The 26,544-nt window shown below is 41.5% G+C and overlaps 1 protein-coding gene across 19 annotated transcripts in view; it reads left to right on the plus strand.

The window, feature by feature from the left end:
- PARD3 (par-3 family cell polarity regulator) overlaps positions 1-26,544 on the plus strand; it is a 666,688-nt gene that overhangs the window by 101,427 nt on the left and 538,717 nt on the right. For all 19 annotated transcript variants that reach the window (XM_046011672.1, XM_046011682.1, XM_046011678.1 and 16 more), the window contains exon 2: positions 13,697-13,798. In XM_046011672.1, coding sequence (XP_045867628.1) covers positions 13,697-13,798 — 102 coding nt within the window. The remainder of the gene's footprint in view (positions 1-13,696; positions 13,799-26,544) is intronic.

Below are 26,544 nucleotides of genomic sequence, written 5' to 3' on the forward strand. Positions count from 1 at the left end.
GGGAGCCTCCATGTGGGTATCCTTCCGTGTCCTTGACCAGTCCTACGGCAGGACTCTTCAGTGGTCTGGATGGGCCTGTGGCTTTGCTTCCCGCAGCATGCCGTGTTAGTCTGGGTGGCTCAGAGTTGTGGTTCTAGCACCCTTGGGAAGCCGTTCCAGGAGGATGAGATCTGTGGGGCTTAGTACTCTGCTGCTTCAAGGACACACATTTACAAACATGTCTGATGGAGAATGTTGTAGGAAGGTTAGGGAGTTTTAAGTCTATGAGTTGTTTTCAATATCAGGTGATGGTGGTCATGGGAATGGTTGTCCTATTTCCGCTCAGGGAAGGAAAGCTGCTCTGAGTGTGTTTGGTTCTGATACAGCATCACAGACTGGGTGAGCAAGAGGCGAACCTCAGGGATAACTCGTCCCTTTGTTTTTATACACGAGATCTCGGGTGCCCACAAAGAGGAAGTGACTTGTGCAATGCAGTCCACTTAGCTTGTCAAGCCATTTTATTGCCCTTCTTTGCGGCCACGGATAGACTGGATATATGCCGGCTCAGTGGCTTCGTCATCAAACCCAGCGTTCTTGTGGCAGCCGCTCTGTCTGCATCCTCAGAGTTTCAACCGCCTGCCTCGTGTCCGTTTGTCGTCCCCCCACGTTGGTCTGAGACGTTTATCCGGACAGCTCTCATTGTTCGAGGTAGTCCATTTCACACTTTAATTACTGCTTGTGTAATTATGTTTTGCCTGAGTGTCCATAGAGCTAATTTGTTTCTTTGCTTCCATGCAGGTTTTTTTTTTTTTTTTTTTTTTAAATTAGGAACTCTACTTTGAAGTATGCTACAGAATAGTGATGAGACAGATTAGCTGTGTGACGTTAACCCTTATCCACAGGGGACGAGATCCAAGACCTCCAGAGGATGCCCGAAACCTTAGGCGGTACTGAACTACACTAGGTTTTCCCTAGACATGGATGCCTGTGATACAGTTTAATTTATGAGTTAGAGGCACAGTAAGAGTTAACAGCAATACCTAATAAAGTAGAATAATTATATACAGTATACCATCAGGAAAATTATGTGGATGTGGTCTCTCTCTCTTTCTCAAAATACCTCCTTGGACTGTCCTCACCTTTCCTGTGATGACGTGAGATGATAAAATGCCTGTGAGATGACATGAAGTGAGGGGAGTGACATGGGTGTTGTGATGTCACGTTGGGCTAATTCTAACTTGACAGTGTATCAGAAAGAGGATCATCTGTTTTTGGATTGTAGTTGATGGCAGTATCTGAAACTATGGAAAGGGAAACTGTAGGGGGACGACTTATTAGTGCTTGCTGTTTTCCTTTTTAGTGCTTGGATTGTGCTGGTTCTTTTTTTTTTTTTCCTTAGATGGTATGTACCAGATGTACCATAATTTTTTAAGAGGAATAAATTGAAGGCACAAGTACCTAACTTTCAAATACCTCATAAGGAAAAAACTTTATAAACTATATAAGGACAGAAAACTAACCATGTATTTAAGGAGACTAAGAAGTTATATGGCATTAATATAATCTCCTTGACATATATTTCAAAGGTATCTTGGAGTCCTTATTTAAAAACTCCCCCATTTCAGTTGTATTTGAAATGGACTAGATGGACCCAGATAAGTACTTGAGTCCTTAAGGTTTTCCTGGAAAAGCCTAAGTGCCAACATATTTTCAAATAAACGCGTTAGTAGAGAGGTGCAGATGGGTCCTTGGCTTGCCATAACTAGTAACATGTATCAGTGAATGTTCTGGGGTGCGAGGGTTGTGTTTAAGAGAGAGTCACCTGTTGTTTTGTATGCTAGACTAGGGATTCTTGGAGGGTAGGGAACATTTACTGCTGTAACTCCTGTACCTAGTTCAGTGCCTGCCATATAATAGATGCTTCATAAAGATTTGAATGAGTGGATAACGTCCACAGATTCAGTACAGGGAAATTATAAAACATGCACATCTACGAGACATTGCGTACTGTGGAGGGATAGGGTAGAAGATGAAGTGGGCTCGAAGACTGATGTTGCGAAGAGATATATTAGCCAGGATTTTAAATTTGAGTAAGGTTTACACAAGTGAGGAGATAAGTGTGGCTTTATAGGATGGTACAAATGAGCTGTATCAAGTTTGAGTGACCAGAAGTCCCATGGGCTGACTAGCTTATATCTTGGGATTTGAGGTGCGTGTATGTAAATACCCTTTGTCTGTCTGTATTGCTCCCTTCTGTGCTGAAAATCTTTCCTAAAAGCTGACACACGTTCCTCGCCTGCAAGATGTCCGTGGTAATGAGAGTCAAGAGCACTCTCTGGTCTTGGGCAAATCTTTTGAAGATATCATCATGGATCCCTCCCTTGAGTGATGATAGGGGAATCCTGGGAGGAGAAGGAAGCCCCACCTCTGACATCAGCAGTCCCTAGGAGACACTGGGAATAGGCCCCTCCACCCTCCCAAGTGGCTGTGGTCTGAACACGTTCTGAGTGCTGCGGTCTGGTGTCCATTGCCTTGGGGGCCATACTTGTGATGCTGTGGTGCTGTGCAGCTCTGACCCAGACCCCACACAGTGTGGGGTGTGCTGGTGTGGAGTGCAGGGGCCACAGGGCACAGCTGGGTAACTGTTTGTCTTGCCTTCCAAGGAGGAGATTGAAGGTAGGTGCAAGTTCTCTGTCAAAATTCAGTTTCCGTAGAGTCTCCTCTCCTGTATTTGTTGGGGACTCTTTCTTCTGATTCACTCCTGTTTAGTGCTGTTTAGTGTGAGGAATTAGTCATGTACCTTAAAGTGATTTGAGATAATTTCTTTAAGAAAAATGGGGTGGTGGCTTTTGGGTTAAGCAGTATGAGGGGCTCGTGGAGAGCTGCTTCAGGGTCAAGTTTTTGTTTTTGTTTTTGTTTTTTAGAATTCTGAGCTACTTAGACTTACCATGTTGCAGTGAGGCTTTCTTCCCAGGTCAGAGAAATTCTTTCTGGTCTGAGTCAGCCTCTCTTGTTTGCTGGTTGGATAGTAAATACACGAGGGTAGGTTTTTCTTTTGTTAGGCTGGGTGAGTGACCTTAAGGTTTTTTAGGTTGGTTATTTCTTTTGTAAACACTAAAAAAAATTTGACATTTTCAGTTAGCTTTAAAAGCTCTCACACTGTGTAGTATTGTCATTAACTGCACATGTGTTGTGGGCCACTGTGGTTGTCACACAGTGGGTCTCTGCCTTGGGATATCCTAGGCCTTATTTTAATGTTTATGGATTTTTTTTTTTTTTAAGATTTTGTTTACCTGACAGAGAGAGATCACCAGTAGGCAGAGAGGCAGGCAGAGAGAGAGAAGGAGGCAGGCTTCCTGCTGAGCAGAGAGCCCGATGCGGGGCTCGATCCCAGGACTCTGGGATCATGACCTGAGCCGAAGGCAGAGGGTTTAACCCACTGAGCCACCCAGGCGCCCCTGATTTTTTTTTTTTTTCTTTTTCTTTTCAGTTTTTATTTCAGGACTGCCTGGTGCATTACTGACTTCTTAAATGTATATTTTTGATAGATAACATGGTATGAAGCACTACTTTCTAGTATTGAAGAGAGTCAAGTGTATTAACTGGTGGGGGATATAGTTTTTTCATTATTCATTTCTTCTATTCTAAGAAAAAGAGAAAGAAAAGAGGACTTGAGGGGCACCTGAGTGGCTCAGTTGCTTAAACATCCCACTCTTAGTTTTGGCTCAGGTTGTGATCTCATGGGTTGTGGGATCAAGCCCTGCATGTGGCTCTGTGCTCAGTGGGAAGTCTGCTTGAGACTCTCCCTCCCGCTCTGCCCCACCCTGCACATGCTCTCTCTCTCAAATAAACAAATAAATCTTAAAAAAAAAAAGAGAGAGAATTTTATTTTGGTCAAGTTTTCCCTTCCAGACTTGTACCCCTGATGAACCTATTTGATCCTTCTCAAGAGACAATTGTGCAAAAAAGGACAAGCAGGTATTTAAAAGTCGGAGTAATATCTGAGCTCCCTTTCCCCTTCAACTTTAATTACAAGTGTGATAGCTCAAGCAAGTTTCCTGTTCTTTAGTCCTCTCATCTCCAGGAAGTGCTCGGTACCTGGTCGCCCCCCACTGACCCTTTGTATGGTAAGGGTGAAGGAACAGAGTGCATATGGAGGGGCCCAGAGCCAGGTGCCTGCTTCCATAGTGCTGATGGTTGTAAAGCTTAGAAACAGATGTTTTCAGTTCTGGAACAAATATCCTATAGATCTGTATTGTCCTTTAGTGACTTAGGCTTGGATCTGTTGCACCTTTCCCCTTCCTTTAGAAAAGCCTTCTGTTCACCCACTACCAGCTCATCAGGTAACAATACTGCCCACCCCCGTGCCGTTGCATGTTCTTATGTTCACTGAGACTAGAGTGGGGAGAACTGATTGGCCAAGCTGAGCAAAAGGGGAGCTTTTTGTCTTACCCTCCTTTCCCTGGGTTCCAGGCACGTTTATCTAGGCTTCAGCTCATTTCTGTTAGGCATTTTAGACTGGGGTTGCTGGGGACTCACCTGTGTGGGTGAGGATGATGGTATTTCTACTGGAATTTGGGTTCCTTTATACTGCAGGGAGAGGTACCTGAAGGTCTTCTTTCTCCACATCTGAGATGTTGACTGGGATGTCAGCTGGAACAACCTCACAGCCTTTCTAGAGCCAGCTCTGGGAGTCAGAAGATACAGTGTGAATGTCTAGAGCCAGCTCTGGGAGTCAGAAGATACAGTGTGAATGGGGGCTCTTGGTCCTGACATGGCACAGCATGCCCATGGCATTTCTTTTGGCAGTTAGGAGGAGACAAGTCTGTGTTTGTTGACTGTAGTCTCTGAGGAACTCTTGTTTAAATTTTTTCTCTTATCTAACAGGGTTATTACCTTTATTTTTTACACATTACTTACACAACATGTTGCATTGTTCTTTGTTCCATGCAAAAAAAAAAAAAAAAAGATGATGGTGCCTGCCGTCAAGGGACTTAACTAGAGATAAACAAACAGCACAAATATGTGGTCTCGATAAATACTTGGAGGTTGGAGTGCATTTGACAGAGGAGGTGGTTTCTGATCTCGATTTGAGAGGACATATACAAGTCATGTAGTTGGAGCTATGGGGATGGAAATGTTCCAGGTGTGGAACTGAATGAAAAAAACTTAAGTGTTAGCTAATTCACAGAACTGATAATTTATTGAGTATTTACTCTGTCTCAGTCACTGTTCCTAGTGACTGGGTTTATCAGTGAGGAGAGTAGTTGAAGGCCCAGATGTGGTGTTGAGAACTGTCTGGAAGACCTGAGGGACTGTGATGGGAGCCAAGGGAAGTCTGGAAATGCAGGCTTGGGAGGAGTGGGTGCTTGGACAGGGATGTTGGATTTTAACCTTTTGGAATGTCGTGAGTCAGTGCAAATGACTCCTGTCACAAGACAGGGACGTGATGAAATGGGTATTTCGTGAAGATAGTTATGCAGCAAGATGCAGGACAGGAATGAGAAGGCTGGAGTCTAGAAGCAGTAAGATGAGTTGGAAAGTAATTTGATTATTCAGGACAAGAGATGAAAGGAAGAAATACATCCATATCGTTATCATAGGAAGTGTGTGTGTGTGTATGTGCGGTAACCATTTTCAAGATGTAGTAACTAACATCTGATTTAAGAAGTGTGGGTGAGGGATGCGGAATGGCTCAGTCAGTTAAGCATCTCTCTTTGGCTCAGGTCATGATCTCAGGGTACTGGGATTGAGTCCCGCATTGGGCTCCTTGCTCAGTGGGGAACCTGCTTTTCCCTCTGCCTGCTTCACCCTGCTCATGTTCTGTCTCTCTGACAAACAAATAAAATCTTAAAAAAAAAAATGTGGGTGAAAACATTAAACCCATGAATTTATGAGCTAAACATGATATGTAATAATACGTAAAAGAAATTGGAAGTATTTCAGCCCCCACACGGCCCCAATTCTAAACCACAAATTCTGTGCTCGCTTCGGCAGCACATATACTAAACCACAAATTCTGAGTTCTCAGACTCTGGTGTGCATTTGGATCACCTGGAGGGCCTGTTAAGACACAGGTTGCTGGGCCCTGCCCCCGCCTTGAGAGATTCTGATTCAGTAGGGCCAGGTGGAGCTCCCGAATGTTAGCATTGCTGGCTAGTTCCCAGGTGATAATGCGAGAATGGACTACTTCGAGAACCTCAGCTTTAAATCGTAGATGAGATTAGAACATGTAATATAATATTTAGGTGGTTGGCTTTTCAAACGCTTTTTAACAGTCAAAAACTTTTTATTAGAAGAAATATGTTGTATACCTCTCCATTATGCAAAATATAAAGAGATTGGGAAGAGGGGCGGTAACCAGAGGACAGCCACTCTAATGCTCCTGTTTGAAAAGAATCCACGTGGATCTGAGAAAGGCTGGGACATGAATCAGCCGAAGCTGCCTGGGGTCCTGGCCAACAGCATTTACTCACTGTGACCTCTTTTCAGCAGCTTAGGCTCTCTGTGGCTCAGTTTTCTCATCGAAAGCAAGGATCATAAACCCTCTTACCACACTGGATAATGCACGAGTGCGAGTGTGTTTCTTAGAATTGTAATGCATAACGCAAATATACTGGTGGTGACTGCGTTCTTGTCCTTGTCCTGGTGCCGTCCCAAGCCAGCCCCCGATCCCTCCCCCTTTCCCTCTGTTTCTGTGGAGTGGTGCAGAACTGGGGGAGCAGCTGTGACTCAGGCGATGTTGTGAAAGTTGTGTCAGAGGTGGAGGTCAGTAATGGGCAGATTGCCCACATGGCTGGGCTACGGTGTGACTCCATAAGAGATTGTGTGCAGTTCTAATGAAACAAAATGCCTGAAAGTTACTTCCATGTGGTTGGAATTCACCTTTGGTTTCATGCTGCTGTTTTCTTTTTTGACTGACATAGTAAATCAAGCCAGTCACCTTCAGGGAAGGCATCGGGGTTGTGGCTGCTCTGTGTTAGGTGTGGAGGTGCAGTGGTGTATGTGTGTTGGGTGTGGTTTGGGATGGAAAAGTGGGAAGCAGAGGAGTGCACTTGCCATGAAATAATAGATATTCCCTTATTGCGATGGAGGTCACTGTTGTATTGTTGAACATCAGCTATGTTTTCTGACCATCTGTTTTTTCAGGCCTTGTTAAGAAAGCAACAGAAAAGGGCGCCTGGGTGGCTCAGTGGGTTAAGCCTCTGCCTTCGGCTCAGGTCATGATCCCGGGGTCCTGGGATCGAGCCCTGCATCGGGCCCTCTGCTCAGCAGGGAGCCTGCTTCCTCCTCTCTCTCTGCCTGCCTCTCTGCCTACTTGTGAACTCTGTCTCTGTCAAATAAATAAATAATATCTTAAAAAAAAAAAGGCAACAGAAAAATCTGTTTAATGTCAACAGTGTTACAACAAAATTGAAAGTAGGTCCTTTGGTTTGAATTTATACTAAAAGCTAGGCATTTTTGAAATGGAGCTGATTAGATAAATGCAAAACTGTGTAGATCCCCTCTTGAAATTCCAATGATTCATTTTTTAAAAAAGAACTATAAAATGTATTTAAAAGAAATGTTTTGTTTTGGGTTTAAGTAAATTAGATACTTAACCAGGGGAATTGAGAATGTGGCCTAATTCTATCCATCGTGCTCTTCTTTTGACTTCAAAAGCGAAATGTTTTTTGTTTGTTGTATCATGGACTGACTTCATTTGTCTTGGCTGCGTAATTATCCCCTGGCGAATAGGACTGATGGATGCTTACTTCAAGCTGTGTGCTGTGCCTGTTATTTTCAGGGACTTTTCATGCCGTTTCTCTCCAGTCTTTTTGTTTTCCAACATTATGGATGTGCATAGTCAGATTTTTAGGAAAAGAGCCGTACCTGCTCCCTGAGAGATGGCCCTTTTCAGTTCTTGCTCTTGATTCTTTTGGTACTACCTTCATATTTGTGTGTCAACTGCTTATATTGCTTTTAGTTGCTGTTGTCATGTTTTTTATTTAATATGGAAGATTTAAGCCAGTTTCACTGCCCCACATGTGCCTTGCCCCCATTCTCTTGCAGCCACTTCTTGGGTCTCTGTTTCTGTCTGGAGAGAGAGGTTTCTTTGTCTCAGTCTCTCTCTTTCTGTCTCACACACATACACGTGCATGCATGCACACACACTTCCTTCCCTCCAAAGTAATCGTAATTTTGATTAAGTATTCGATGCACCCATTATTTTCATTATTAAAAGCTGCTCAGGGGGGCACCTGGGTGGCTCAGTGGGCTAAGCTGCTGCCTTCGGCTCAGGTCATGATCTCAGGGTCCTGGGATCGAGTCCCGCATCGCGCTCTCTGCTCAGCAGGGAGCCTGCTTTCCTCTCTCTCTCTCTCTCTCTCTGCCTGCCTCTCTGCCTGCTTGTGGTCTCTCTCTGTCAAATAAATAAATAAAATCTTTAAAAAAAAAAAAGCTGCTCAGAGCTGAACTGTGTGTGATAGATACATTGGTGACATTTTCCTGTAACTTTTGTGGTTTCCCTGGAACGAACAATACTTTTTCCTTTGTTTGGTCTTCTGTGAATTTACAGCCAATTCTAGTCCAGCTCAGCCAGTTGTTAAAAAGTAACATCTTGGTGTGTTTAGTTACAGTGGGTACTCTCAGCTTCTTGAAGACCTCTCCTTTGGAGCTTCTGGCCCACTTCCTTGAGGACCGGTCACCTTCTGCCCCTGGTGCCCCACTGATATCTGGGCTCAGCCTCACATTATTCTGGGAATTCTCTTCTATGTTATGTCCCCTATTCTCATATGCCATGTCATCTTCATTCATGGCTTATTTCCTTGGAGCACATCTTCCAGCACTTTCCTGAGAAAGGTGTGGAGAGAGTAACTTTTGGAGAAATAGCATTTCTAAAACATTTTTTTCTACCTTTGCACTTTACTGATGGCTGTTGAGTGAGGTATAGCATTCTTGGCTGGGGACCCTTTCTCCTAGGCACTTTGAAGACAGTGTTCCCTTGTCATCTGGATTCTAGTGTTGCTCTCTAGAAGGCCAAACTCATTCTGATTCCTTATCCATTCATTATAGTACTTGTGTTTTACTTTCTGGAATGTTTTTGTTTGTTTTATCTTCTGCTTGTCTCTTCTGTTCTGATGTGCCTTGGTGTGTGCTTGTTTTTTGTTTTCGTTTTTGTTTTTGGTGTATGCCTGTTTTCATAATTTGTGTTGGGTTCTCTACAGGCCTTTTTAATATGGAAACTCTTGTCATTCTGGGGAACTAACTTGATTTTTTTTTCCTCTTTTCCCAGTTCTCTCTTTTCTAGAGCTTCTGTGATTCAACGGCTTGACTTACTTGATTCGTCTTCTGTTTTATTACCTGCTTTTATCTTCCTTTTTTCCTTTACTTTCTGGGGCGTTTCTTCACTTCCTCTCCAATCTTCTAATGATTTTTCAGGACATGGTTTTAACTTCTAAGAGGCTTTTGTTTGGCTCTCCTCTCTGTTTTTTCCTTTCCTCTTTCCCTGTCTTTTCATTTTCCTTTGCTACCTGGATGTACCATCATCTGAACTCTTCTGGGTATCAGTGATGGATTTTTTACAACCATCTTCTTTTTATACAACCTGTTTTTCTCGGTATCTTTTCTGTTTGCTTTGGCCTTTGCTCCATCCTTGGGGTTTTCCTCGGGGTCTGTTCCTTGCCTGCTGGCTGAGTAAGGGGTGCTAACTCGAACCCAGACCCTTAGAGTGTAGGCAAGGGCTCAGAAGCTGAGGTGCACAGGAGGGGCACTGGGTGTCTAGATTCCTCTGGCCCTTTGGTCTTCAGGTGGTCAGATGCCCAGGGAGAGATCATCCAGGCCGTTGTCTAGGTGGCCTGACTCCAGCTGCCCGCGTTCCGGGAACACGTGGAAGCAGAGAGCTGGATTTCCCCGCTTTCAGTGTGTAAATGTTCGCTCATCTCCCCTGTCCCACCCCATTTTCAGAGATCTCTGCAGTATAAGCCTCCAGGAAGCTGCTGGGGCCGTCCCAGTGCTGTGTGTAGCCAGGACGGAAACTGGGCTTTGCTGCTTAAAGAGACTTTTTCAGCGGATCCTGCGGTTTTTCCTCCCATGTTCATTCCTCTCTTCTGAGGTACTTGGTTTCCCCAATTCCAGAGCAGCTTAGGGCTCTCCCGAGGAGGTCACATTGCTGCCTGGTTTCCCACGCAGTCCGGCGCGGGGTTCACTTTCTTGCGTCCGCTCCATGTGTGATCATTAGCCCAGCTTCCCAGCCTCCTGCGGCTCTATTACCCTTGTTTCTCTCTGTTCTCTTTGCTTTTGTGGGGATACACCTTGAAAAATATGTAACGACTGTAGTTTCTGGGGGGGTTCAGGACGGGGGAGCCCGAGTACACGTGGTTCACTTTGGTAGGATGTTTTTACCTTCCGTTTCTGTTGCGTGGCCCATTTTGTGCTCCCAGTTTAATGAATAAACCGTGCCCCTCCTCCCTGCCTGTTCATACCTGTCCTTCAGCTCAGAATGATCTCTGTGTTCTTCCTTCTTCCCAGCCTGCTCATTAGAAGCCTTTCCTGAATCTTTCCAAGCAAAAGTAATCTTTCCTTCCTCTGAACTCAAAGCGTTTTTATGTCTGTTTTTCTTAATGACGCATGGTCTACCTCCTTTGACTTTTTGCTTACGCCTCATCTGATAAATTTTAATTTCTCACAGAGAGCAGCGGTAGTTGTTTTTGCTCTCATCCTGTGTTTTGCAAGTAGTAATTAATTTTCAAATTAACATGAGTTTTCAGTTGTCTTTTTGTAGTCTTATATTTACGTATATATTCTCATTTGAAAATCTGACAGGATATAGACCATTGCTGTACACATGGTCACTGCAGAGAGTAGGCTACCACCGTTTCCAGTGGCAGATACTTTTCTTGAAGCTTACTTGTGTGTAAGGTAGGCAGAGGCTGTGTGTTCCACAGGTCACAGCTCACGGAACTCATGGCTTTGTTGCATAATGCGATGATGATCTCTGTAGAGCTGGAAGGATTTCTTTGCGGGGCCAGTCTTTCATTAGGATTTCCCCCATACTGTTAGCTCTTATTGTGTCCTAGAATAGAGTGGGCAACACCTTTCATTGCAACTTGCATTTTTTCAAATTACACACCTGTGCTTTCATTCTCAGCTGGTCTTAGAAATGGTCCCTCTACCTCTTTGTCTCCCTCCTTAGGCCAGGTCCCGGCTCCTGTTCTTAGCTTGGATGAGAAGCAGTGATTCTTCCTGTGGTTTTGTCCCTGGATTTCTTCTCGGTGGTTGGCCCCATCCTTGGGGACCCTTGTCTGGCTGGGACATTTGCTTCTTGGTAGCTCTGTCTTCATCCCCTTGATGAACTTCATTCCTTGTTTTTTTTGCTTGTGTGTGAGGGATTTTTGGTTGTCAGAACATAAAACTACTGTTCGGTGTTTAGATCTTTGGTTATTTTAAATGAACTAATCCTAAATGAGACATTCTTATTTTTTTTAAATTGAGTGTTGTGTCATCTTGGTTTTTAAACCTCATAACAGGTGTATTTATTGTAGAATTACTGTTTATTGGTATTTTAAAAAGTGTCTTATCACAACTTTTTGTTCAGTTACACTTCTAAGTTTCTATAGCTGGGATAACAATGGTTTCTGCTATTAACATTTCAAAAGTTTCTAGGGTGAACTACCAGAGTAGAATCAACAAATATACTCTAACTGTTAAAGAAAAGTTTTCCTTATAGGTTCTTCACTATTCCATTGAAAATATAGCAGATCCTCTGTTTATTGAGACAGAATTGTGTTGATGAAAGCTGCCAGTTAAAATCTCCTGAGAGAGACTACTATTCCAAGGAGCTATATTTCTCAGTGGCAAAAATGTCCTTCCTGGATTTTATACTCTTGTGGGAAGAGGTCATTTTTATGTGCCCTGCTTAGATCTGGTGTGTGTGTGTGTGTGTGTGTGTGTGTGTGTGTGTGTTATGCTCTCTTGGGATTAGTGCTGATTTCCTTCTTGGTTTTTTCCCTCCACACAGTTTCTGTTCAGCACGTATTGTGGAGTGGCATTTAATAAGTGCTGTCCTGATAAATGTTCTGACATGATGTTGTCATGGCTACGTGGCATAGTTGACCGTAGAATCAGGACCCTTCTGGAGAGAGGAGACAAGAACCGAATCTCAGAATTAGACAAGCCTTGATCAGATAGTTGAAAGATTATAAGGCAGGTTTACAGAGTATTTGAAAGAGCAGGGGAGTGATTAGTGTATAACATTCTGCTGATAGACTAAGGCCGATGAGTCTTGAGAACGGACCATTGCATTAAACAATATGGAGACCGTTGGTAACCTTAATGGACATTCTTGTGCATGTGGTGGGGAGGAAACTTCATTGGAACAGGATTATGAGAGAAGAAGAATGTGAAACAACAAATCTGTTAAAAATTTTGCTGTAAAGAGAGTTAGAGAGTTGGTAGAGTGACTGAAGAGTAAAGTAGGGTCAACAGAAGGTTTTATACAATTATTTTATGCATGTGAAAAAAAATACAGTATCAACAGCTTTTAAAGACTCAGCATTTACATCTGAGTACTATTTTCCAAAGTACTATGTCTTTTAGAAACATTAACAGTGAGACTGGAGATAGACTTCTAAACTGTTTGGGGCGCTTTCTGGTGAGGAAGAAAGGTGATGACTGAGGTGTGTCATGAGGGGTGAGAAGGGTTAGCCTGTATGATAAGGTGAGGCCCTGTGTAGTGGGGGCATTGGGCCTCCACGGTGGGCACGGGGGGACAGTTATGCAGGACTTAATACAGGCTGTGAAAGGGGAACTAACTATGGCAGAGAAAGGCTAGAACATAGGTTCTGAAATAGAAAAGTCAAGGGGTTGAGAAAATTGTTAGGAGGAAATTTATTTCAGAGGAGTAGCTCCAAATGTTATAGAAAGACTGTTAGGTTATGATCTCACATGGAGAGTGTGGGGAGGATAGGGAAGCAAGAAAAGGTTTTTATAAGCCGCATTTTGAGGTCAGTCTGCTTCATTGCACACTAAAAGGGTTTTAGAAATGAAAGTTAATATTTTAGTTGATTAGATCATCCTACAGCTTTCTTGGGGGGGCGGAGCAGAGGGCAGGATGACTCTGTTCTAACTGGCTAGGGAATGATGGTTGGTGCAGCTTTCTTTATTCTCCCCCAGGATATTAATTATACCTGATTTCCCTTGGAGGATTTAAATACCATTTGGTAAAGAAGAATAAGAGTGTGGTTTGTTTGGGGAGTTTGTTCTTTGATGGCTCACTGGAGCACTGTTGGAACCATAGCAACAGGTGTCCTAAGGACTCTGGACAACATTGTAATCTGGGAATCATGCAGAGTAAGGCTCAAGAATGAAGATGGATGCCACAATATGTGTGTGTGCATGTGTGTGTAAGAGAGAGAGAGGTATTTTTACAAACTTAGTCTCTGTGTTCTGGATGACCAGTCAATTTGAGTACTGACTTTCCTTTGAAAAGAAGTCCAGATAAATGTGGGTGCAGAGTAATTATATACAATTTGTATTAGTAGTTTTTATGGTAATGTTTAATAATTTTGAGAAGTAGTGTCTGAGCTGCTTTTCTGTGCAGTGAAAAAGTGACAAGATTGGTAATTCAGCATTTTTTAAACAAGCGTTTTTAGTAAGTGTTCCATTTTAGTGATTCTCAGGTGTTAGAGATTCTTTTGGTGATGTAACTTCCTACATTCGATGTTTCTGTTTTCTACAGGATCCAAACTACTGGATACAGGTGCACCGACTTGAACACGGAGACGGAGGAATACTAGACCTTGACGATATCCTCTGTGATGTAGCAGACGATAAAGACAGAGTGAGTTTAAATCCAGGGAAGCCGTTCAGGATGCATTTAGTGAAGAAGGGGGGGGGTGGTTAGGTGGGAGTACTTCCCTTTCTAACTAGAAACTTACTTTAAAGAACATTTGGGACACTCCCTTTGGTGTGTTTGTTTTATAGCAAGTATTGTGAGTCTTCACTATACTGAATTCTACGGCATAATGCTTTTCTTGACACCTGGGCTTTCTTAAGATTACTATGTTACAGAATTTTAAATTTCCAACTTTTTGAATGGAATTCTCTTTAAAAAAGTTTCTCCTGCCATTTTTTCCTTTGTCTTAACCAAACCGACCCCCTTTCTTGACAACTGAGGTCCGTTTCCGTGTGTGATAATACAAGGTCTCTGAGTTCTGACCTGAGCACTGGCCCGTCCCAGAGTGGGCATGGGCAGTGCTCTACCTGGCCCCCCAGGGAGTCAGTGCATCCCAGGGAGCAGGGGCGTCCCAGGGAGCTGAGGTGTCCCAGGCATCCTCCCCAGATGCTCACTGTGTTCCAAAAGCCACACTTTTCTTGGTGTTGCTCTTGGGGAGCTTTTAGATTGTAGGACCATCCTCAGTGTCCTCTGATTTCGGCATCAAGAACGGGACCACCCCCAGGCACATCACTGTTCACTTGCTCTCACCCTTTTGTCCTGCTCTTTGAGGGAAGGAGGAGGAGAAGTGACCCTCAGTATTTTAAGAATTTGTGACAGGATATTTGGCTTTGCATGTAGAAGTCAGATGATTATTGTCATGGGGTGAGGGGCTGGAGCAGACTTTGGCCACAGCCTCGTTTGTGCTCTGGTCGTGATGAAGCTACGGAAGGGCTGCCAGCTGCACACGTTGTGTGTCATCATGTGTGTCACGGCACGGGATAGGTTAAGCCAGCGGTCACATCATGGGGTTGGAGGATGGTGAAGCTGTCTCATACTCACTCTGGTTCTTCCTGGGGAGCTCTCTCCCTCCCTGTCTCTGCCTTCCTCCTGCTGCCCACCTTCCTCCTCTCCCCCAACCTAATTCTCTTTCTCCCCCTTCCCCTCCATTCTTGTTACTGACCCTTTGCTTCACCCTCCCTCCATGCCTGTACTTGGCTGCGAGATGGCTGAGCACGGCTGTCTTGTCTTCTCGGCTTCTGCTTTCCTGACAGCGCAGTGCCTCATTCAGAACTGGCAGATATCCTCTATGTTTTCTTGAAATCTTGAGGAAAATGAAAAATCCCAGGCATGAAATCGTGTGTAAATTCAGGGAGATTTGATTCACTAGCACATGCCATTGTGGGGTTTGTCCCGTGTAGCTCCTGCATCGATCAAAATGCAGAACTGTTCTGCCCGTTTCTGATTTGCTGCTCTTTCTCTTGGTGTCACTGCTCCTTTCTGGGCTTTTCAGTGAGCTGGGTGTAAGGTGACTCTCAGATCCTTTTCCTGCCATCCACTTACCTAGAAACTTAAATTACAATCAATTTATTGCGTGGTTCAACTTCAAAGTTTAAAGCAACTCTTGATGTTTATGAAGAATTCAAACAGGTGCCTTTGCCCAGCTATAATATTACAAAGAGATGAACTCATGTTATATTAATCTTTCAATATTTTCCCTTCCCCTTCCTTGTTTTCTTTCTTTCTTTTTTTTTTTTGGTTGCTTTTTTAAATATAAAAATATTATAGCTCCTGGTGAAGAAAAAGAAGCACATAAAGAAGGAAATAATTATCTGATGCTGCTGCCCAGCGCTCATCCCTGGTGTTGCTTGAATGGGCTTTGTGGCCTGACTCTTCTCTTTGCTCAAATACTGACACAGACTTTCTTTAAAGTATAAAGGATTGAAGAGTGGCCTGCTTTTTCTCTTTGAGTTGATTATCAATATATTTCCATGCCCATTAACCATGGCTGTGCCAGCATAGCTGCGTTCAGCGTTTCGTTTTACGGTTTGGTGTAGTCGTTGCTGTTCTTATTTTGGATATTTAGATTACCGTGGAGAAGGCAGAGGTGGCCATCAGTGTACTTTCGCCTTTGGCATTCTTGCATTCTGAGCAGCAAAGATGAACATGCCTGGATTTCTCCACCTGTGTTTCCTTTTTGACTGTGTACAGACAGGCTTTGCCGCAGATGGGTACCATCCTGTTCACACGTTGTGCCTTTCGATAGAGTGAATCAGAATGTTTCAAAGATTGTCTGTGGGGTCGGCCGAGCTCTGGTATGTTGCTTGGGATAACCTGCTGTGCACTTCAGTTTGCTGGGTGGGTAGGATGGGAGGCTGTTCCCTGTCTCAGTGCTCGAGAACATGGAGCTCAGAGGACTCATGTGCACACGACACCTGCAGTCGTGCTCTGTGGGTTCACGGAGTACAGATTACAGTTTCTCACTGTCCGTCCTAGTGCCTCAGCTATTAACCTAATAGTTAATTGTGTTTAAAGAAGATTATTATTTTCAGTTGCTGAGTAACAAATTATCCCAAAGACTTAAACAATAGTATCAACCACCTTAACAGTGTGCATGTTTTAGATAGGTAGAATACTTAGATGTGGATGTTCAGCAGTAGGATTTTAAAAAATCTTTGGAAATATACTATTATTTTAGGCTCAGTATATGGCATTTTGGGTGGATGTCCCATGTGTATTTGAAAATAATGTGTATTCTGCAGTTGTTGGATTATGTGTTCTGTACAGATCAGAATAATCTTCTTTAAACACAATTAACTATTAGGTTACACACATAAATGAAGGAAGAAGCAAATTATGATCTTCTAAAATAGTTGCTATTAAAATCAGAGGTATTTTATTTTTCCATTTTTAAAGATTTATTTATTTGAGAGGGGCAGAAAAGAGAGAACGAGGTGGGGAGGGACAGAAACAGAGGGAGAGAATCTCAAGCAGACTCCTACCGAGCGTGGAGCCCCATATGGGGCTTGATCTCATGACCCGGAGAGCATGACCTGAGCTGAAATCAGGAGTCAGACGCTTGACTGACTCTGCCACCGAGGCGCGCCTGAAGGAGAATGTTTTAAATATTAATAAGTGAAGTAAGTTTTCAGGGAGTTTTATATCATGCAGATTAAATTCAGTTTCCAAATAGATAAATGTTAGAGAATACCATGTATTGCAAACTGAAAGAACTTTTAAATCAGTTTGATTTGTTCAGAGATACTTATTTTTTATTCTTTGTGTTTATGTTCCAAAATCTTTATATATATATATATATTTATATATTATATATATGATCAATTTCAGTTTTTGAATGAGCTTCTTAGAGGACCCATTTGAAGTTGTAACTGTAAATATATATGTATATATATATTTATATATATATATTTTTACATATATATGTGTGTGTGTATATATATATATATATATATATATATATATATATATATATGAATGATTAAGAATCCAGACTCTCCACACTCACATTCATGGTATTGTCAGATGCATTATTGAGACCGAAGGGTTGCATGTAGTCAGTTGTATGGCTCCTTTCCATGGCTTTGAAATTTGACTCTGATTTAATCATCCTGGAGTGTTTTCAAGTATTCTTGGCAGCTACTCTTGAGTAAGGATTTTGACACCTGTTTTGCTTTTAGGTTGAAAAGGACATTACCGTTCTCTTACACAATAAAATTGCTCTAAAAAGTGTCCTGTTTAATGAAAATCCCCTGGTCATGTTTAAAAGGCAGATAGATACTTAGGCTGGGGAAATAAGGTCTCCATTAGCCAGGCCTAGGCATCTGCATTTTATAAACCGTCCAGGTGGTACTTGGGCTCACTGAACTTTGAAACTATGGTTTAGTGGTTTAGTACATGGTTTAGTACAGTCTCTGTAATTGGGCAATTTCTTTCAAAGGTGTAAATTACAGGGGAACCTGGGTGGCTCAGTTGGTTAAGCATCTGCCTTTGGCTCAGGCATGATACCAGGGTCCTGGGATTGAGCCCCACTTCGGGCTCCCTGCTCAGTAAAGAGCTTGCTTCTCCCTCTCCCTCAGCTGCTCTCCTGCTTGTGTTCTCTCTCTGTCTGTCTCTCTGTCAAATACATAAAAAAATAAAAGAGAAACATAAAATAGGTATAAATTATATACCAGATCACTATGAATTTGTGAAATTTTGAAAAATTATTTTTCATAGATATAAGGATTAAGAGGCAACAATTCAAATGATAGGAAGAGGAGATTGAAGTACCTAATTAGTACCTAATTTTGCTCATTATCCTTTAATTATTAGAGTTTCATGCACAGCACTGAGGAAGTTTTTGTTTTGGTGCCTACACGATTCCAATGGCCAGGATTTACCCAAGTTTATTCAAAATGGCATTAGCCTGTGTTGTCTTGGGTTCTTGGAGTAGTTTGATTTTATAAGATAGAATATTCTAGATCTACTTTGGGTATATAAATGTGCCTTGTTTTGTTTGTCCCTACTCTACATTGCTGCTTTCGAGTAAAAGGGGACAGAGAATCCGAGTGTGCACACTGTCATCGTGTTTTATTTACTCTGAGTGTCTCATTCTCAGTTTTCTCCGTTGACATTTTGCCAAATGATGAAAAACTGAAATGGTTTCCATGTTATCTGTAGCACCTCTTAGAACAGCTCTTGTAATGTGTTTGTATGTGCTTTCTCGAGTGACAAGCTGTTTCTTGTCTCAATTTCTTCCTGGTTTGGTCTTTGTTATCTGTTATTTATTATTTTAGTGAACCTTCCCTCGGTTCTCCTCAAATAGGTCTAGGTCATTCCTGCTATTCCTCTGTGGACTGCAGTAAAATTTGAAAATTCCAAATAGATTACAGTAGAAAAATGTTTTGTATTCACTTCTCTCCGTATGCCAGTCACCTGAGACCGATTGTAAGAACATTAACAGAGATTTTAGGTGGACTGACCAAGAACTTAAAAGCTGGGAGGAAGTGTGCTTTTGTGTGTGTGGTCAGCAAGAAGAAAGCCATTTCCATATGTTACGGTCTTCCTTTTCATACCTTTGGTGCTCAAGGTACTTAGTTGCAAGCATTTCCTTTGTCATCCTTGGATGTAATTTTGTTTTGACCAGAAATGATGTCGTGTGTGCTGTTTTTGTGATGACCTTGGGAAATACTTTTTTTTTTTTTTAAAGATTTTATTTATTGGGGGGGCCAAGCATGAGCAGTGGGGTCGGGTAGAGGGAGAGGCAGACTCCTAGATGAGCAGAGAGCCCCACATGAGGCTTGGTCCCAGGGCTGACCCCCAGATCATAACCTGAGCCGAAGGCAGATGCTTAACAGACTGAGCCACCCAGGCGCCCAGGCAATGTCTTCTACTATCTGCTTCTTGCTATTTGTGGAAGAAGGGTTGAAGGGAATAGTAATTTAAACTTTTTGGAAGTTTATATGAGCTTGAAGAGTGGGAGCTGGAGGCCAGGTGCTGTGCAGGATTGTTGTGGAGACTGCTGGCTGCTGCGTTTTGGGAAGAACCCAGGGTTTCCTGGGGGACAGTTTGGCCAGTGTCCTCAGTTGAAGCATGTTGAGAAAAGGAGACTTAAAAATTTATTGGAATCATGGGCAAGCATTAATTTCTGCATGTTGGCTGAAGCTAGTGCTGAGGTATATATCACACATTTTCATCGTTCTCCTAACTTAGAAACTGATGTAGTTTTGTGCTCTTGTGTTCACAATATTTCTGCCCCATCAGATGTCTGATGTTAGTATCATTGAAATGTGTTGTAATAAATTTTGCTTTTGAAATACATGTCTGGCACAACTTTCAGGCAAGGGACATGGTTTAGTTTTAAAAGTTCATTGTTTTCTACTGTTTTGGGTGTTATTTTTTTGCTACCTAGGTATAACTCATTATTTTACTTGTTTTGGCATCAAGTTACTGAAAAATAATCAGGGTCCAGGGAGGTGACGGTAGAAGCGTATCATGCTTCTCTGTGGAGAACGTGTGTACACATGTCCTTTAAAGGGGGCGTTATACATTCTGTGCCGATAATGTGGAGAGAAGCACTCTTTTGTTTGTATTTATGCCGAAGACAGTCACATCTCTAGTTTTTAGATGAGAATGAAGAATGTATTTTTGGATCTGGAATAGTTTCTAAAACGCAAATAAGCCTGAAGAATGAGCTCTGAAGACATGGCTTGTTGCTTAAATTACAGCGAGAGCTCACAGCTCATAATTGAAGCAAATCTAATTTTAATTTCTTTAAAGACTCGATCCTTCTCCTTACATAACACATCGCCAAGCATGTGCCTGATAAGAGAAAGTTTCGAGATTTAAATTCCTTTGTTGTCAAGACTAGAACACTAAATTGCTGCATGAGGTCAGTTATTTTTTAGAATGTCCGTATCCTGGAGGTAGGAGTGGGCTGAGGGGTTCCTAATAACTTCCTTTCACCCTTCCCCCCCGCCCCCCACCTAATTTCTTGTTGACTTGGCCCGTGAATATATTCCTTTAGTTATCCCTAAACATGTGAGAGAATTTTTACAGACTAGGATTTCTGAATAATGATGGTGATAACAATAATAATAATAATTTTTAAAGGCAGCACATATAATCATTTCCTTTGAAAGATAATAAGACTTTTAGTTTTATTTTTAGTTATTTTAACTAATTTACTGAGCACCTGTTATGTGCCAGCCATTATGCTCAGTGCCGTAATACAGTGTCAAACAAAAGGAGACACATTTTGTCCTTTCAGTGTCCTCATGGTGTATCGTGAGAGTCAGAATTAAACAATCATAGAAATTAAATGTAGAATTACCAACAAATAATGGTGAAGATAAGGAGTCATGCCACAAAAGGTGTCACAGAGCATTCTGACCAAGTCAGGATGAAGCAAGACTTGCCTAAAAGATACAGTCAAGCTGAATCCACAGGGCGGGTACGTGAAAATTGAGAGTGGTAGGGGATGAGAGTTATGTTTGAGAACTGTGTCCCTGGCTGCAGTGGGAGGATGAATGGATAGGAGCAGAGCTGATGCAGGGATCCTAGTGAGCAGTTGTTGCCAAGGGAGGTGTTAGCAATGAAAGTGGAGAATGTGATTAACTGGGGATTTTCTTATTTTGTTTTTAAACTTCTCCATAATTTTATGACTTCCTAGTTCCAGAATGAAGAAAGCATTAGGCAGTGTTACATATAACTGAGAATAGAGTCATCTGAAAGAGTTTGATGACTTGGAATTGAAATGATTTGTATTAAATAGACTTCATTAACTAGACGATTTCATTAATTTCCTCCTAAATGGATTTATTTTAGTTAGGCTCTAAAGAAAATATTTAAATTAAATGCTGAGTAGAGTACCACATGGCTAATTAATTAATTCAGAGAGATGATTTCCCAACATTTAGATATTTTATGGGTACTGGTTTGCCCACAGCTCTTCGGTTTGTGGGTGGATGGGTTGGGGAGTGTAGGGCCAGGTGTAGCAGAGGTATTGGGGGTGAGGAGTGCTTGTGGAAGGGAACAAAGAAGGGGGATTGGCCTCCTACATGGTCTGCCAATTGGAAAGGCTTCTCATAAGCATTTGGAGTTTTTGGGTTGAAGTTGGGAACAGCCTGTACAGTGTTGGCTGCTCATAGGGAAAGCAGTCCAGACTTTGTTTGTCTGGGGCCCCCCATGGTTCGGGAAGGTGGGGGACGATGTCTCACTCTTCCCGTTATCATACTAACTGTAGGCCAGGGCTTGGTTCCTGCTTTGTTGCACCTTTTATGTTGCTTCACCAAAGATGGGCATCTTGTTTGGGGGACATGAAGCCGCATGGCCTGTATTTGGATCCCGGTGGCTCAGTGTGTTAAGCCGCTGCCTTCGGCTCAGGTCATGATCTCAGGGTCCTGGGATCGGGTCCCGCATCGGGCTCTCTGCTCAGCGGGAAGCCTGCTTCCCTCTCTCTCTCTCTGCCTGCCTCTCTATCTACTTGTGATCTCTCTCTGTCAAATAAATAAATAAAATCTTTAAAAAAAAAAAAAAAAAAAAAAAAGAAATTACTTAATCTTTCTAACCTCAGTTTTCCCATTTCTAAATGGAGGATAGCGATTGTACTTACTTTGTGAGGTTGTGTTAAATTTGAGTTTAAACCTGAGGATTTGTGTTAAGGTTTCAGCACTTGTTAGCAAAAATAACATCCCAGTAAATGGTAATTACCATCATTATTATTGGTCACATCACTACCACCATCATCACTGAATTATGTTAACACTCATTCTTTTTTAAAAAATTTTTAAATTAATTATTTTTATTAACATGTAATGTGTTATTTGCCCCACAGGTACAGGTTTGTGAATCATCAGGTTTACACACTTCACAGCACTCACCATAGCACATACCCTCCCCAGTGTCCATAACCCAGGCACCCTCTCCCTATCCCCCTCATCCCAGCAACCTGCAGTCTCTTTCATGAGATTGAGTCTCTTATGGTTTGTCTCCCTCCAAAGCCCATCTTGTTTCATTTTTTCCTTCCCTATCCCCCCCACCCCCCCCGCCCTGCCTCTCAAATTCCTCATATTAGAGAGATCATATGATAATTGACTTATTTCACTCAGTGTAATACCCCCTAGTTCCATCCATGTCGTTGCAAATGGCAAGATTTCATTTCTTTTGATGGCTGCCTAATATTCCATTGTGTGTGTGTGTGTGTGTGTGTGTGTGTGTGTGTGTATATATATGTATATATGTGTGTGTATATATATATATGTATGTATATATGTGTGTGTATATATATATATATACATATATATACATATATATATATACATATATATATACACACACCACATCTTCTTTATCCATTCATCTGTTGATGGACATCTAGGTTCTTTCCATAGTTTGGCTATTGTGCACATTGCTGCTATAAACATTCGGGTGCATGTGCCCCTTCAGATCACTACATTTGTATCTTTAGGATAAATACCCAGTAGTGCGATTGCTGGGTCATAGGGTAGCTCTATTTTCAACTTTTTGAGGAAGCTCCATGCTGTTTTCCAGAGTGGCTACAACAGCTTGCATTCCCACCAGTAGGGCAGGAGGGTTCCCCTTTCTCCACATCCTTGCCAACACTTGTTCTTTTTTTTTTTTTTTTTTAAAGATTTTATTTATTTATTTGACAGAGAGAGATCACAAGTAGGCAGAGAGGCAGGCAGAGAGAGTGAGAGGGAAGCAGGCTCCCTGCCAATCAGAGAGCCTGATGTGGGACTCGATCCCAGGACCCTGAGATCATGACCTGAGCCGAAGGCAGCGGCTTAAACCACTGAGCCACCCAGGCGCCCCCAACACTTGTTCTTTTAATACCAGTTTCTAATGATTTAAATAAACAAATAAGCCATGTTATTCCCGGTATTTTTTAATGAAAAACATTCTATAATGTTTACTTGCATTTTTTTGTTTGTTTTTGTTTTTTTACATTTCTATCGATTTGAAAAGAGCTTGGTAATAGTTACTCAGTAATAGTTGTCAAAAGAAATACATTATTTTTTAATCCTTGACATTTGAGGATTTCCACTATGCCATCAATATGCATATTCTTCTGAACAGAAAAACAGTGATCCCGGTTTCAGTTTTTAGTGTTTGGGAGCCAACAAGGACTATGTCATTAAAAAAATAAAGCACAAATAGACTGGGCATCAAAAGCAAAGGCAACAAAACAAGTGGGAACACATCAAGTAAGAAAGCTTCTGCTCATCAAAAACATGAAAAGGAAGCCTATGGAATGGGAGAAAATATTTGCAAAACATTTATCTGATAAGGAGTTAATATCCAAAATATATAAAGAACTCAAATCATTCAATAACAGAATACCAGACTCCAATTAAAAAAATGGACAGAGGAACTGAATAAACATTTTTCCAAAAACGTCATATAAATGGCTAACAAATATATGAGGAAGAGCTGCTCAACACATCAAGGAAATGCCAGTTAAAAGCACAGTAAGATATCACCTCATACCTGTCGGAATAGCTATCCTCAAAAGACAAGAGATAACTAGCATTGGTGGGGATGTAGAGCAAAGGGAACGCTGGTGCACTCTTGGTGGCACTGCGAACTGGTGCAGCCAGTATGAAACCAGTATTGGGGGTCCCTCACAAAATGAAAACTAGAACTACCGTATTATCCAGCAACCCCCCTTCTGGGTATATTTCTAAAGAAAATCAAATCATTATCTCAAAGAGGTATCTGCACTCCCATGTTCATTGCAGTATTGTTCATAGTAGCTAAGGTATGGAAATGATCTAAGTGTCCATCAACAGATGAATGGATCGGGAAGATCTCACATCCTTGTGTGTGTGTGTGTGTATGTGTGTGTGTGTGTGTGTGTAATGGAGTATGATTCAGACATTAAAAGGGCATTTTGCTGTTTATGATAACGTGGATGAATCTCTTTGAGGGCATTATGTTAAATAAGTCAGACAGAGAAAGACAATATATGTGTGTGACCTCACATTCAGAATCTAAAAAAGGTGACCTCCTAGAAAGAAAGTCAGAATATGGTTACCAGGGCTTGGGAACTGGGAACAGAGAAGTGGTATTGGTCAAAGGGTACAAACTTAATATGAATAAATTCTGGGCACCTAGTATATGGCATAGTGATTATAGTTAGTAATGCTATATTAAATGCTAAAAGTTGCTAAGAGTAGATCTTAAATTTTCTCACCACACAGGAGAGATGATAATTATGTGATGCAGACATTAACTAATGCTAAGGTATTAATCATTTTGTAATATGTAGGTGTATCAAATCAACACATCAGACATCTTAAACTTACACAACGTTACATGTCAATTATATCTCAATACAGCTGTGGGGCAGGCAGTGGGGAGGCAGGCCTTGTTTTCAGTCTTAAAACACTACCTGGTCAGCAATAACAATTCTCCAGAAAAATAGTACATCTCAAAACAAGCACTCCAGAATAAATGCTACCAGATGCTGCTTTATAATAATATGCATCATTAAAAATACCTAGTTTAAGTTTTCCTTTCATTTCTTGAATGAAATATGTAAAATTCAGCTTTTCATGTGTATAATAAACTATTGTCACATAAAGGGGAAAAAAGGAGGAAGGTTGGTAGCTGTTGATTTCTTCTTCATTAAAATTTTTTTTCAAGATTTTATTGATATATAGAGATAGATCACAAGTAGATAGAGAGGCAAGTGGAGAGAGAGGGGGAAGCAGGCTCCCTGCTGAGCAGAGAGCCCCATGTGGGGCTCAATCCCAGGACCCTGAGATCATGACCTGAGCTGAAGGCAGAGGTTAAACCCACTGAGCCACCCAGGCGCCCCTCTTCATTAAAATTTTTGAAGTAACTTCAGAGAAGTAATTATGTATGATAAAGAAGATAATCCCATTCATTTATTCATTCACACAAGGATAGAAATCATGTGGAAAGTAGCAGATTTTTTTTTCCTCTTGGATTTTATATTGGATGTAGAAGAAAATTGGCATGGCTTGTACCCTTTGATTCTCATGTAATTCCAGAATAAATCAACTAATAAAGCTAAATTTTTTTTTTTGGAGCGTCAAAATAGAAAGCTTCTGCATATAGTGGTAAGAGTTTAACATCCAAAATAAATGAAGAACTCCTACAACTCAATAGCAAAAGAATAATCCCTCCAAACAAAAATAATGAAAAACAAACAAACAAAAAAACCAGTCAGATTAAAAAATGGGCATTTTCCAGAGAAAGACAACAGGTACATGAAAAGATGCTCAGTCTTATTAATCATCAGGGAAATGCAAATCAAAACCACAGTAAGATGTCACTTCACATTTGTTAGAATGGTGGTTATTAAAAAAAAGATAACTAACAGGGTTGTTGAGGGTGTGGAGAAAAGGGAACCCCTGTGCACTCTTTGTGGGGATGTAAATTGGTGCACTATGGACAAGATATTGGGGTTCCTCAAAAAATTAAAAATATAACTACCATGTGATCCAGCCGTTTTGCTTCTGGGTATTTATCTGAAGAAAACAAAAACAGTAATTCAAAAGCAGATGTGTGACATGTTCATTGCAGCATTATTTACAGTAACCAAGGCATGGAACAGCCTAAAGTGTGCACTGATGGATGGATGGATAAAGAAATTGTGGCATATATATATATAGATAGATAGATAGATAGATAGATAGTGGAATGTTACCCAACCCTAAAAATAGTGAAATCTCGCCGTTTGTGCCAACATGGATGGACCTCAAAGGCATTATGCTAAGTTAGAAAAGGACAAATACCATATGATCTCTCTTTATATGTGGAATCTAGAAAAGAAAAAACAACCCCTTACACCCAACTTGTAGATACAGAGAATAGATTGGTGGTTACAAGGAGGGCAAGTGAGAATGGGTACTTATTTTTTTAGTTAAAATTAATAAAAACAATTTTTAAAAAAATCAAGTTCAACCTAATTGTAGTACACACTGTGGCAGGATATGGTTACATCTTTGTATAAATATGTATGTATCACTATTGATATGTATCAGTATTGTATCAATATACTTACTAATATCGATACAAATACCTTTGTATCAATATACCTTTGATAGATATGGTAATGTCCTCATAGGCTCTCAGGCTGTGAAGAATGAGGGTGAAGAAGGTATTAAGGGTGATTTTTAGAGTTTTAACTGGAGCAAGTAGGGTAGGGGTTATGGAGGTTCCATTTACTGTGGGAGGTTCATTTAAGTAGACGACTTAGGAATGGAATAAGGATACAGGGTTAGGGACAGTCAAATCTCCTTCCTATTGGGACATTTAAGTGATTTTGTAATGCCTTTGAGACTTCCAAGCAGGGGTGTCACATAGGTGGTTGGACATGGACG

The sequence above is a fragment of the Meles meles genome, chromosome 7 (assembly GCF_922984935.1).
Source record: "Meles meles chromosome 7, mMelMel3.1 paternal haplotype, whole genome shotgun sequence".
In the NCBI taxonomy this organism is placed as follows: Eukaryota; Metazoa; Chordata; class Mammalia; order Carnivora; family Mustelidae; genus Meles; species Meles meles.